The sequence below is a fragment of the Notolepis coatsorum genome, assembly GCF_963971535.1.
Source record: "Notolepis coatsorum genome assembly, chromosome: 16".
In the NCBI taxonomy this organism is placed as follows: domain Eukaryota; kingdom Metazoa; phylum Chordata; class Actinopteri; order Aulopiformes; family Paralepididae; genus Notolepis; species Notolepis coatsorum.
The window spans coordinates 26391352-26404601 of record NC_140180.1 but is presented as its reverse complement, the minus strand read 5'-3'; the positions used below and the strand labels follow the sequence as shown (position 1 = coordinate 26404601).

The 13250-nt window shown below is 41.6% G+C and overlaps 1 protein-coding gene across 2 annotated transcripts in view; it reads right to left on the bottom strand.

Moving 5' to 3' along the window:
* Positions 1-322: 322 nt before the first annotated feature.
* Positions 323-13250, bottom strand: part of lamp2 (lysosomal-associated membrane protein 2) — a 31370-nt gene continuing 18442 nt past the window's right edge. Inside the window, exons 2-6 of one of the 2 annotated variants that reach the window (XM_084332480.1) lie at positions 9094-9671; positions 8810-8929; positions 5687-5741; positions 4794-4964; positions 323-1611 (exon numbers count right to left, since the gene is read on the bottom strand). In XM_084332480.1, the coding sequence (XP_084188606.1) occupies positions 1469-1611; positions 4794-4964; positions 5687-5741; positions 8810-8929; positions 9094-9671 (1067 nt within the window). In that variant the 3' untranslated portion in view covers positions 323-1468. Of the gene's footprint in view, positions 1612-1771; positions 4502-4793; positions 4965-5686; positions 5742-8809; positions 8930-9093; positions 9672-13250 lie in introns of those variants that run through there. The other variant, XM_084332481.1, reaches the window with a different exon arrangement.

Here is a 13250-nt window from a genome sequence, read left to right as displayed (position 1 = left end):
ATTTCATGCAGCTTATAACCAAACAGACCAGGTGCAATATCAATAACTTGTTTGGGTGTTTGATTTCAGTCATTTGGTGTCTAAACAGCAACAGATAGGGGTCAGGTTACAAAAATCACTGTTGGGGTGGTTACCAAGGTGAATTTAAACTCTGTACAAGAAACTAGCCAATGTTAACCTTGCCGTCATCGCTTGGGGAAACAAGACATTTAGGAATTGCCTTTGAAGCAGAGGGTCGGGGGAAGCGAGAGGGACAGATAGAAGGCTGGCTTTACAGGAAGAGAGGTTTGGTAAGTGCTGTGGGAGGGTGAGAGACAGAAGCAGCTGGGGTGGATTATACAGACTGGTAGCCAGTGCGACTCTTCCTTCGCCCAATCAAATAAGAGATAAGCACAAGGATGATTAGGAAGCTGAGCGCCACACCCACAGCAATGGGCACCAGAAAGCTCAAATCAGAGTCCAGGAAGCATTCCTCAGCTGACAAGAGAGAGGAAGGGGAAGGGAAAGAGAAAGAGGAGACAGAGATAGCAGGTTAGCGATTTAGTCAATAGAAGATTTTGGTGAACATAGGAGTTAGTATAAGAATCTCACAAACAATACAGTTAACGACAGGGGGGGGGGGTAAGCTTGAACAACACAGCAAGACCGTTTGCATCCTACACGTCTACAGCAACCAGATTTTCAACAGGAGAATAGGTCTTGATCTGTAGGGAAACCTTTTGTGGTCAGCAAGCAACACACCTCAATCTAATGTGGGGAAAAGGGTCATTTAACATTCCAAAGACATAAGCAAAGAATCAATTCAACTTATTCATCATATCAGCATCCCCTTCAGCAGTCTTATCAGCCTTGTATTCAGGGAAAACAAGATATGGAATTTCTTAAGAGAGTATAGATCATAATAACATGACAAGGAAATGAATTCTATATAGAAACATCAATAAAAACAGGCCCACAGAGCATCAGGTGAATTTGACAATTAGGCAAAGCACACCAAACTGCTGTTAAATTAAAGGGTACGTTCAGACATTTGGACCCCTTGGCGCCATTTCCTATTTACCAGTGATGCTGTCGATCTGCAGAGTCCTTTCTCAGCACAATCCATGCTGTTCTTCATACTGAACAACCTGCAGCTCTGGCTAGTTTGCAACAAAACCAATGTAAAGTAATGGCTCCAGTCTGTACAAGTCCTGAAATCACAAACATCCACAGTGCACTCAATGTAGGTTTCCCCAGTGATTATTTCAGGGCTTGTACAGACTGGAGCATGGCCCTGTTGACCTTCCAGGGATGGGGACTGCGGGTCTCCAGCATGAAGACAAGCATGGATTGTGCTGAGAAAGGACTCTACGGATCAATATCACTGGCAGGTTGACGAAATTTGACTAAGGGTCCAAAATTCTGAACTTGCCCATTCAGTCAAGAAACTCACATCCCTATCACGGAGATCTGAGCAAGGCACGACTAATTAGAAAGACTCGTAGCCACTGGCTAGGTTTCTCTTTCTCCCAATAAAATAGGCCAGTAGCACAATGCAAATGAGAACAGCAAGGGCAACTCCGACAGCTATGGGAACAAGGAGGTCGTCAGGTTCAGCCGGACACTCCTCAGCTAGAGAATGAAGAGAGCAGAGGAGTGGATGTGTGTTGGAGAGAAGACAAACATCAATGGTTAATGAATGTAATGTCAAACCTAATAGAATAAAAAGGCTATTAAAAATAATTTAATTAATAGTTGGGAAAAAAAACAAAAAGAAACATTAACTCCAATATCCAGGACCAATGACACTTTTATTTCCACAATTTAAAAAAAAATCTTGAAATGGTCCACGTCAATCTGACACAGTTTTGTAAAGCCATTTTTACAGCTAAAAGTCAAAATAAAACATAAATCAAATCAGCATTCAACTGTAGCCAAAACAACACAAAGTAATCTTCAGGAAGATGGATTTGCAGCAGGAATTCCCTTTTCTAAAAACGACTAAGTGGGGAAATCAAATCAGGAGACGAATCATACCAGTTTATCAAACGGATAATGGTTAAGTGTGCAAATGTTATTGAATCTCCTAACAGAAGTTTCACTAAGCAAGGCACCAAGTCGTCATGATAATGAACTTGTGTAGTGGGATGTGGGTAGACCATAAATTATTGCGGAGAGAGATTTTCATATCTGTGCAGCAAAGCCATCTTGAGAATGATCAAGGTCACAATTTTATACAAAAGCTGACAAATACAAGACAACAACGTAATCACAAGCAAAAATCATAGATCATATTCAATAAAGAGCTATTATTCATACACATATACAAATTATTGGGAAATTCGATGAACGATTGATCATGAGCAACTTAAAAAGGCAATCAGTCTCACATCTAATGTTGAGTACTACTATGCTTGCTCCAGGTCTGCATACGCTTTAGATAACAAGTGTTTAGCCTTGTTAGCTTTAAGTCCATTCAATACAGTTTTGGAGGTAGGCCAGAGCAGCCTCCTATGGTAAAGCAACAATACACAGCAACTAGCATGCGTGACATTGGCCCATCTCAAACCCGCCCTCTTTTCTTGATCCTCCAATCACAATTGTTGCAACAGGAGGATCAAGAAAAGAGGGCGGGGTTTGAGTTGGGCCAATTGGCTTTCTAACAGTACAAAACACTCACACATCATGGAAACAAATCAACCTTCCTGGCACCACATTGGTGCAATGTGCACAGGTTCACACAACTTCCCCCATTCTACCCACTAGCCATAAGCTCCTAGGCCAGGCTACCCTGCAGCCCAGGCTAGGCCTATACCCAGGTGTGGCAATGCAGCTCATCCTTAATGTATGCCAAATTTAAAAGAGCGCCTTAGTGCATTTATGTACAACTTCTCATCTGCAAAAAACTTGAAATTATAGCAAATAACTACACTAGAGAGCTATCCCTTTTTTCTAAAAGTAATGCCAAAATGAATTCACAAAATGGCTATAGATTTGACCTTTCTTTTCTGGTTTGCTTAACCTCCAAACAGTGGAATTAACGTTCACACAAAGTGTGCCACTGACCATTCGGCAAAGTGATAGTTTCACAGTCTGAAAGTGGTTGCAGCGACATCAAGTACTGCCTTGACAAGCCCTTCCACACGTAGACACCATCTGTCATTACAATGTTTTCACCTGCCTTACAAGTAGAGGTACGTTGCCAAATTGTATTTACTGACAGACAAAGTCGACAAATAATACGTGTGAAAAGGGAGAGCAAAGCAGTAGACCATGATCCTTGTTAGTTGGACGTTTTTGGGACCAAAGCAAGGAAGCTACTAACTTCCTTTGGCTTGTGAAGGAAATGCCATCCGTGAGCAGCGTGGTGGTGACAAAATCAAACCACAAAAGAAAGGCAGCAACTAAAATGTGCACAGTCAGTGATTAAATAAGGACACAAGGAAACAACAAGGAATGTCTACAGGATGGAGCAAGTACACGATCTGTAGCAGTGATGACACTATAGTGCCAATGGGCACGTTGAAGTATGGGTGCAGAGGCAGATATCACTAGTTGTAGGCTACTGTACAATCGAGACTAACATGACTATTAAACTAGGAATAGTCAAAAAATGTAGGGTGTAATAGAATTGTCTGTGCATTGGGATGGGTCTATATGAATGCGGATATCCAGTTGCAGTTCTGTAGAATTGATAATTAAATCAAAGTTCATGCGTTTGTCCATTTGATTAATTATTATTATTATTAAACATAACACTGAACTATTGATTTGGTGAGGTTTTAATTGCATATATTAAATTATTGCCAACTGAATCATTCCTGACGCATACATTTTCATACCCATCGCATTTCAAAATGAATTGAACGGCACTGTGCTGAAAACGTATGATTTTGTGAAATAATTAGAATCTAAGTTGTATTGAATCGTTGCACCCCTACTGAATTATTTTTGAATATTAATGGTGTGATGATTGGATTACCTTCGCCCGTTTCTTTTTGACTACCAAGATGTCTGCGATGATGTACCGGTAAATTGAATACTATCAATAACATTCACGGGGTGTAAATGTGGGGTTGATAGATCGTGTACTTGCTCATTAACAAAAAAGGGGGAAAGGAAAATATACAAAAAGCAAAAAAAATAAAAATAAAAAGGGGGGGGGGGGGGCAGAATTAATGGTTGTTTGCAAGCCTGGTCCTTGAGAACACCGGGACCAAATTATTATTTTTGGGTTTAAACTTGTTCTAATGGCTGGAGTTAGAGGCCAGTAAGTCATTGCAGTTGTTAAGTTAGTTGCCAATTAAAATGACTGCACTGAACCCACTCCGGGACCAGGCTTGAGAACTCCCTGACATGTCGGGACCAAGTCTGAACTGGATTTAAAGGGTCTGATATCCAACATAGGTCTTTCTCCGACCGATCGCGTACGCAATCACAACAATGAGAATCAAGCCGGCCAGAGCAGCGCCAACAATGATTGGGATTAAGATGCTGGTGTCATCCAGTGAACATTCATGGGCTGCAGACAAAGAGAGAATCAATGAGCAAATGGAACAGCATTCTTACGATCAGCAGCACTTTTCTGAGCAACAGGAACAGAGCTATTGCAGCAGCGCGCCGAGATTACAAAATCTCTTAACCACATCCTAAAAACCAGTCATATCCTGTACTACTCATACATTTCGAGCGGTCATGCAGCAACCTCTTTATTACTGACTGAACTGCTGGCTAGACTATTTGTGTCCCTATACTGTTGAAACATGGGAGTTAGTTGGGGAGTTAATTTGAGAAATGCCCAAGGAGTAACATACCTGTGCTGAATTCAGCCTTCTGGACTTCAAAGGGCTGCACCCTTAGATCAAAAGTGTGGAGAGTGAGCGAGTTGGTGATGTTGAAGTTCTGTTGCTTGTTACACATGTAGGAGCTGCCAAGAGCTGCCTGCCACAGACTCAGGTTGGTGTTGGCCTCAACAAAGACGGCCCCTGGAAAGAACACACAAATGGATAAGACACAGCTCAATGTTGTGATGTGATGTCACTACTTACAGGTGAATGTGATGTCACTACTTACAGGTGGATGTGATGTCACTACTTACAGGTGAATGTGATGTCACTACTTACAGGTGGATGTGATGTCACTACTTACAGGTGAATGTGATGTCACTACTTACAGGTGGATGTGATGTCACTACTTACAGGTGAAAGTGATGTCACTACTTACAGGTGAATGTGATGTCACTACTTACAGGTGAATGCGATGTCACTACTTACAGGTGAATGTGATGTCACTACTTACAGGTGGATGCAATGTCACTACTTACAGGTGAAAGTGATGTCACTAGTACCTACAGGTGGATGCGATGTCACTACTTACAGGTGAATGTGATGTCACTACTTACAGGTGAAAGTGATGTCACTACTTACAGGTGAAAGTGATGTCACTACTTACAGGTGAAAGTGATGTCACTACTTACAGGTGAATGTGATGTCACTACTTACAGGTGAAAGTGATGTCACTACTTACAGGTGGATGCGATGTCACTACTTACAGGTGAAAGTGATGTCACTACTTACAGGTGGATGCGATGTCACTACGTACAGGTGAAAGTGATGTCACTAGTACCTACAGGTGGATGCGATGTCACTACTTACAGGTGAATGTGATGTCACTAGTACTTACAGGTGGATGCGATGTCACTACTTACCGGAGCTTGATTTCACAGTGACATTCAAAGAATGCAGTTGGAATTTCTTTGCCTCCTGTTGAAGGACCATAGACAAATACATCAGCAAACCATTCTCATACCTGTACAAATTGGCTATAATTAACCTTGTGATAGACAAGTTGAGTAACGTAGAGTAACTGTGTTGAGAGAAAGAGAGACAGAGAGACAGAGAGAGTAATGGCCTGTTTCAGTCTAAATTACCCGGACCTTTTAGTCCCAGGGACTACATTTCACAGAACTATAAAGTTCCTTCAGCCCATTGTTGTCTGCATTTCCACTGTGGTGTAAAGACTCGCAAAGATTAGGCAAATAAGTCTGCTGATGTATGAAAAAGGCCTCTAGGAATTCCAGTGTCTCACTGGAACACAAAGGACAATTTTCTCTGATCAGATCTGTGATTTTAAATTAAAATTAACAGATCAATGTTCCCTGCATAATCTTTTGCCATATATTGGTCCTCGCATTGAACAGGAACATGCGACAGACCACTCAATGCACTGGCAACTCCCACAAGTCCATCTCGAGGAACGAGTTTCATCTCGAGGAATAGGCTTGCATTTGATTTTCAATCCACTATGAAAGTGATGCCAGGTATTAGTCTTATCCTCTTTTATCCCTATTTTGGAAATACTTCACCTATAATCACAACCCTGCGTACGGTGGCCTCGTAATACGCAATAGTGATCTTTACATACTTAACCTACAAACTTAAGACTGTTCCGACAGCACAATATTGATTTGTGATGCAGATCTTTGAAAATGCAGTTGAAATAAAATGCTGCAAGTACTTGACCATTCGGAATATTTTCCTGCATTTTGGAAACTATGAACTTCTGTTAGACCTTGGTCCCTGCAGTGCGAATGCACAGAGTTCCTCAAAATGTCCCCAGTCCCTGGGGAATGTTCCTGCGGTCGAAACAGGGCTTAAGTGAGTATTCCCTGGGAAGGTCAGTCATCAATCACTAACACGGCTCACCAGCGCTCGCATCATCAGTCTGCTCCACCAACAGAGCTGTCGTTACAAGATTAGACTGGACAATCACGAATGCCTAATGCATGGCTTTAGGTAGAATTGAACTTTCAGTTTACCTTGACCTTTACATCAGGACAGAATATAGTGGACTGGAGAAACAGAAAAATCACTTTCAATGCAGCCGTCTTATAAATGCTACTACTTGAGAGGGAATGACCAGAATATGCTGCACAGCTAACGTCATCTGTGGAAGCAGGAAGGGATACTTCCGTTTTCAAGAGCAGAATTTTGACACCTCATAGTTAACGTTACCTCGCCTAAGCCCATTGTATCGTGGTAATGTTGGCTGCTAGCAAGCGAGCAAACAAACAAACAAACAAATGGTAATAACGTTTCGTTAAGGTCAAACAGTCCAACTGTTCTTGATGCTATGTTAAAAAGGTGCAGTATTCCACCACGGGATGGCATTGTCCTTGTGTATCACTCTGACAGTCAATACCAACAGGGACAGGCATATGAGTGTGTGTGTGTGTGTGTATATATATAATAATATAATATATATGTTGTCAATGAGGTTTAACCCTTTCACTACCACACTATAGGTGTGGCAGTGAAAGGGTTAACCTTCTGTATTGTCACAGTGAAAGGGTTAAGAACCGTGTGCGCTACACAAATTGTGCAGTCAGTTTTATTTTCGCCATTTATTATAATGTTAGCAGGTTGTTGTCCGTCCGTCCCACCCCCCCCCCCCCCCCCCCCCAACCAAAATTAATCCCAAAATTCATTCACATCCTCCCTGATACTATTTTTATCCTCCCTGGGGACGACAGGAGTTCCTTAAGCTCGAGCGATGAGAGGCCAAACTAGCCCAAGATAGGAGGAAAGGAACTTGTGGGGCATGTGGGGGGGTCTTTATACACCACAGTGTGATCAGATTAAGATCAGACAAATTATATCCTGTGTTAATACAAGATGAATAAGACAACATTAGAAATACAGGGTGTTTTTAAACCCTGTGACAAGTGACTTAAACCCTTTCCAAACAGAGAAGCCAGCAAAAAGTGGCATTTTCCTCCTCTGTTAACACATTGTCCGCCATGCATTGTACCCATCCTTGGGCCCAGTCTGCCAGTGCTGTAACCCTATGGAGATGTTTACCTTCTTTGCAGGGCTATAACTTTTTAAATATTATAGCTATATCGACATTACTATGGCCCATTCAACATCGGGTATCTATCGTTCCGGATGTGGGAACGTTATATTTTTTCATTCATACATTGTCGTGTTAATACCGTCGTGAATATAAGTATGTTTTTAAGGTTTTCGGCAGTAATTCCTAAAACGCGAGTTATAGGCCCTGACGCATATGATAGATTATTGATTGGCGCTATATAAAAAAAATTCAAATGCATATGATCGGTATACATTATGCTTCATCATGCGTGAAGGAAAGGGGGGGGGTTGTTTATAATTCCTTGATCGTCAGTAGCGTCTTTTTTTTTTTTTTTTTTTTTTTTTACTATGGGTTGATACGTTGATCAGATGGATTGCCGTGAAATGAATAAACAATCGGGCTGAAAATAACGTTAGATTCCTCTTACCGTTCGCCGATGAGACTGGAGGAAAAATATTCCAATTATTTGACGTCGATCTGCTAGATCCATTTCCCGTTTGTATGACGCAATAAATGCCGAAATCCTATTGATTATTGCGTTTCGAAAGCGATCCAAATGCACTCAAGTGTGTATCTAGATCCACGCTACAAGATATTACTGCCGGAGGATTCTCCCAGATGCACCGATCGCCACTTCCGGTTTGGCTTGGAGTGTAACTCGCCCGACATCCACCAGGCGGCGGTATTGAGGCGTTGCAATATCCGAACAGGGTCCAGCTGCAGCAGCGGAGGGAGGCAGGATGAATTATGAATGCCATGGCGAAAAAATTTAATATTGATCCCAAAAAACGAGTTAACTCGTTTCTGGCGCACAACGCATGGCGGGCAATAACGAGTATACTCGTTTTTGTCGCACAATGTGTTAAAAGGGCTTTAGTGTCATCAGACCTGTATTTAAAAGCAATTTAGAGCTAAAATATCAAATGTTGCAAATAGTTTTCTTTAGTGGACTTACAGTGGTGAAAGTCAACATGATGGTGATTTTGTCAGAGGTCAACACCAGATCACTGCTGTCGGGTCCACACACTCCACTGGCCGCTGTTCCACTGGGGTCCAGGTTCACGTCCTGAGATGTCTAATTCAATGGGGAAACGGGGACAAACACAACTCAGCAAGGACATATTTCATATTTCAAATGACCCAGTTTCTCTTAAAACACTGTTGGAAAGGCCATTATGTATGTATATAACAAAAACAAGAGCCTGGTAGGCTCATAGCTCCTATGTTTTGGGCTCGTACCTCTCCTTCCTTCAAGCTGATCCTCAGGCCAAATTTGGCCATAAGGCAGGTGCCATTCGGGCTGGTGACATTGTACTGCCCAGTGGTTGGTGTGGGCAGGGAGGGGGTCGGGGTGGTGGGGGACACCGGGGCAGCAGTGGTAGCGTTGGTGACAGGTTCTGCTGTGGTAGCGTTGGTGGCAGGTGCCTCTGTAGTAGCATTGGTAGCAGGTGCCGTTGTAGTAACGTTGACGTCAGGCTCTACTGTGGTAACGACAGGTTCTACTGTGGTAACGACAGGTTCTACTGTGGTAACGACAGGTGCTGCTGTGGTAACGACAGGTGCTGCTGTGGTAACGACAGGTGCTGCTGTGGTAACAACGGGGGCTGCTGTGGTAACAACGGGGGCTGCTGTGGTAACAACGGGGGCTGCTGTGGTAACAACGGGGGCTGCTGTGGTAACGACAGGGGCTTCTGTGGTAACGACAGGGGCTTCTGTGGTAACAACGGGTGCTGCTGTGGTAACAACGGGGGCTGCTGTGGTTTCCGTGATGGCAGTGGTCATCGGCGCTGGAGTTGTGGGGCCATCAGTGGTTGTGGCTAGATCACATAGGATAAACGAGCAGACAGAACAGAGAATAATGAGACAATCAAGAGAAAAATGGCTGACCTTCGATTTCTTTTTGGAATTTGAAGCTTCGGGCCGAGATTCGATTTTAATTCGAAGCTTCGAGATACATTTTTTTTAATTATTCTTGTACAGCACTTTGTTCAACTTTGTCAGTGCTGTAAAGTTTAAACCTTTTTAAATCTTAGACAAACGAAACACTTTGCTTTCATGAAATATTGTAAGCAGTCATTTGAGGCTTTATAAAAGTAGCACAATGAACACAAATCTGTCAGTGCCGAGTCCGACCTCATCTTAAAATAACAAACAGCATTGCTTGTTGTAGTTAACAGAGAGGCAGAGTTGATTTAGCAAAAAAAATTATAAAATAAAATCATATTATTATTATTATAAAAAAATCATGTTTTGGCCTTAAATAGTCATTTCTGAAAATAAGTTACAAAAGTAAAAAAAAATGAGTTTTGGAAAATAGCTCTTTATTTGATTATCATAAAAAAGTGTTTTCTATACAGAGATATTGACATCGGTAAATATCGGTATCGGCCAGAACAGCAATATTAATATCGGTTATCGGCAGGGCACGAAATTAACTTTTTGACTCACCGGCCAGTGGCTGGTAGATGGGAAAATTCTACCCGCCAAGCATATTTCTTACCGGCCAAAAAAAAAATACGCATTTTTGTGTCACATATATAAAAATTGTTCAGTACATTTCAAGTAGATAAGCTATTACGTTGAAGAATAGACACTTAACACTTTGAATGCCATCCACAAGTTCTCGTGTTTACGCCCCGCGGGTTGAATGCCCACTCACGAGAATATTAGTTTTATTCGTTTTTTTTTATTAGCGATCTGAAATCATATTGCATCACCGTTGATCTACCGTTGGAGATCCAGTCACCCCAGTCGCTCAGATGTCAAAAAAGCGCCCCCTATTGTCTCCCAGATGGTAAATCACCCTTTTGGGGGGAAAAAACCCGCACTCCACATTTTACTTTTCACTCATGTAACCGGGGTCTACCAGAGTTCACTCTAGAGCCTCGGAGAATATTTGTTTTACTGTATACACGATGGATCAATCAAATGAGCGATTTTTTCGAATGGCGATCGGGAATTGGAATAAACCATTTGGATACCATCTGATCTCAGGTATGGAATCTAATATTAGGATAATCAGACTCGCTTTCACAGAGATATAAGCTTTTATGTGATTATGGTGATAGGCTGTTTGACTCTGCGCGCCGTCAGGAAATAGGACTCGATTTTCGCCTCGCCGCAAGAGCGTGCGTGCATTAGGGATGGGTAACTCGTTTTCACAGAGATATAAGCTTTTATGTGATTATGGTGATAGGCTGTTTGACTCTGCGCGCCGTCAGGAAATAGGAGACTCGATTTTCGCCTCGCCGCAAGAGCGTGCGTGCGTTAGGGATGGGTACCGGATTCGGTACTTTTGAGGTAACAAACCGAAACACGTCGGTACTACCGAGTATCGATTCAAATAATTTTTTTTTTACCTTTTTTCTTTTCATGTCAACGTTCACACGCACAATATATGCTTACCTAGGATTTGACTTGATTCAACAACAAAGCAGTCGGAGCAATGGCAAGCCGAAAACTGTCGAAATAGTAGTTATTTGAGTATTATTTTTTTCACGACTGAGGTAGGCAAATTAAATTTCTTGAGACTAAAGTACAGAAAAAAGGTACCGTAGGGTACCGGTATCGATTCACAGGTACCGGTACCGTATCGGTTCAAATGTGAAAGGTACCCATCCCTAGCGTGCATACACATATACTATCGATTAGGGCTGACCTTCGAATTTTTCTTTGGCAATCGAAGCTTCGGGGGCGAGCTTCGATTTTAATTCGAAGCTTCGAATAATTTTTTTTTAATCTTTTTTTTTTATCTTATGTTGTGGGACTTGTACAGCACTTGGTAAACTTTGTTGTTTTTATGTGTGCTCTATAAATAAAGTGGATTGGATTAATGAATTAAGTAGCCCCTTTCGTGACTGTGACACAGCCAACACGGCTGTGTGATTTAATTCAAGGTGGATCGCTGTTGTCGTTTGAACAACTTCAGATTTCATGGGAACTACCAATCCCCCAAATCAAGAATGTTTAAGATGAATGAAGTAAGATTTTGATTATTTGAAATATGGCCTGTGTAGACTAAACTATGCACAGAATTATGTCAGTCTACAAGGTCCGGCAATGTAGACCTTGTAGACTCCACTACAGACCAATTATCAGTGAATGTTCATGCATTTTTAAGAAGGGCTACTTCCACAAAAAAACAAAGAACTCACCAAAACATCTCAGTAGCACCTTATCTAAATGTTCCATTTCATATATGGAGATTCATATTTATTTATGTATTGCATGCATTTCTACATTTTATTTCCTATTTTGTTTATTCATCCCAGTATCTTTCTTTCTTATGTGTGGAATTCTACAAGGCATTTACATTCACATTTACATTTAGTCATTTAGCTGACGCTTTTATCCAAAGCGACTTATAAGTTCTGTACGACAGGTCATCAGGAAGGATACAACTCTATCAGCCGAGTAACAATATTCATCAAAGTGTTGCGTGTTACAGTGTAGGTTAGTTTATTAGGACAAGTGCATGACAGTAAGGTTAGTTAGGGTTAGATTTTTTTTAATTTTATTTCAGATAATGGTTGAAGAAGTGAGTCTTTAGTCGACGGCGAAAGATTGGTAGGGATTCGGCTGTCCTAACTGGGGTGGGTAGTTCATTCCACCATTGTGGGGCAAGGACTGAGAATAGGCGTGTAGGTGGTGTATATGTGTTTGAGGATGATATCCTTCAAACAGGCAATAGTGATGATATAATTTGGGCAGTGCTGAGCTGGGTTACTTTCCTCCAGTGTATTTGTCCCCCGGCCCCACCCAATGGCCCCATGCACACACACACACTGAAGTAAAAAAACAACAACATTTTTTTTTGATTTTTATAACTTCGATTTTTTTTTAAATGTTCGAAGCTTGTGCCATCGAACGAAGCTTCGAAGTATTTAAGACAGCCCTACTATCGATCATCTAGCGTTTATTTGAAAACGATTCATAAATAGGCCGAAAAATGACAACGTTCTAGAATATTCCAGTAAAAGGCGATTATCATAGAATGTGTTGTTTTTTCCGTGAAAACGAGTGATTTTCAAAATGCTAGAAAACGGAAATGAAGCGATAAAAAAACAATCTGCCATGACAATGTTGACTGGAAAATGAGTCTTTGATAAGCAATGGGCAGATTAGACACATAGCCATAATTTAAAACATAGATTAACGTTAACATTGGAGTGGATGTGGGCATTCATTCTGAAGTGACTTCTCGCTATCTGCAAACAGCTCCACTGTCTGTGTGTATACTTAGTAGCCTCCAGATGCAGCCAGGATTCTCCGGCGCTGCAGCTGGACCCTATTGGTCAAATCACATTCAGCATGCCCTCAGGCTCAGCTCGAATACGCATCGAATCAATGTTATAAGACATTGATATCAGGAGCTATCTGTAGCTACTGCTAGCCAG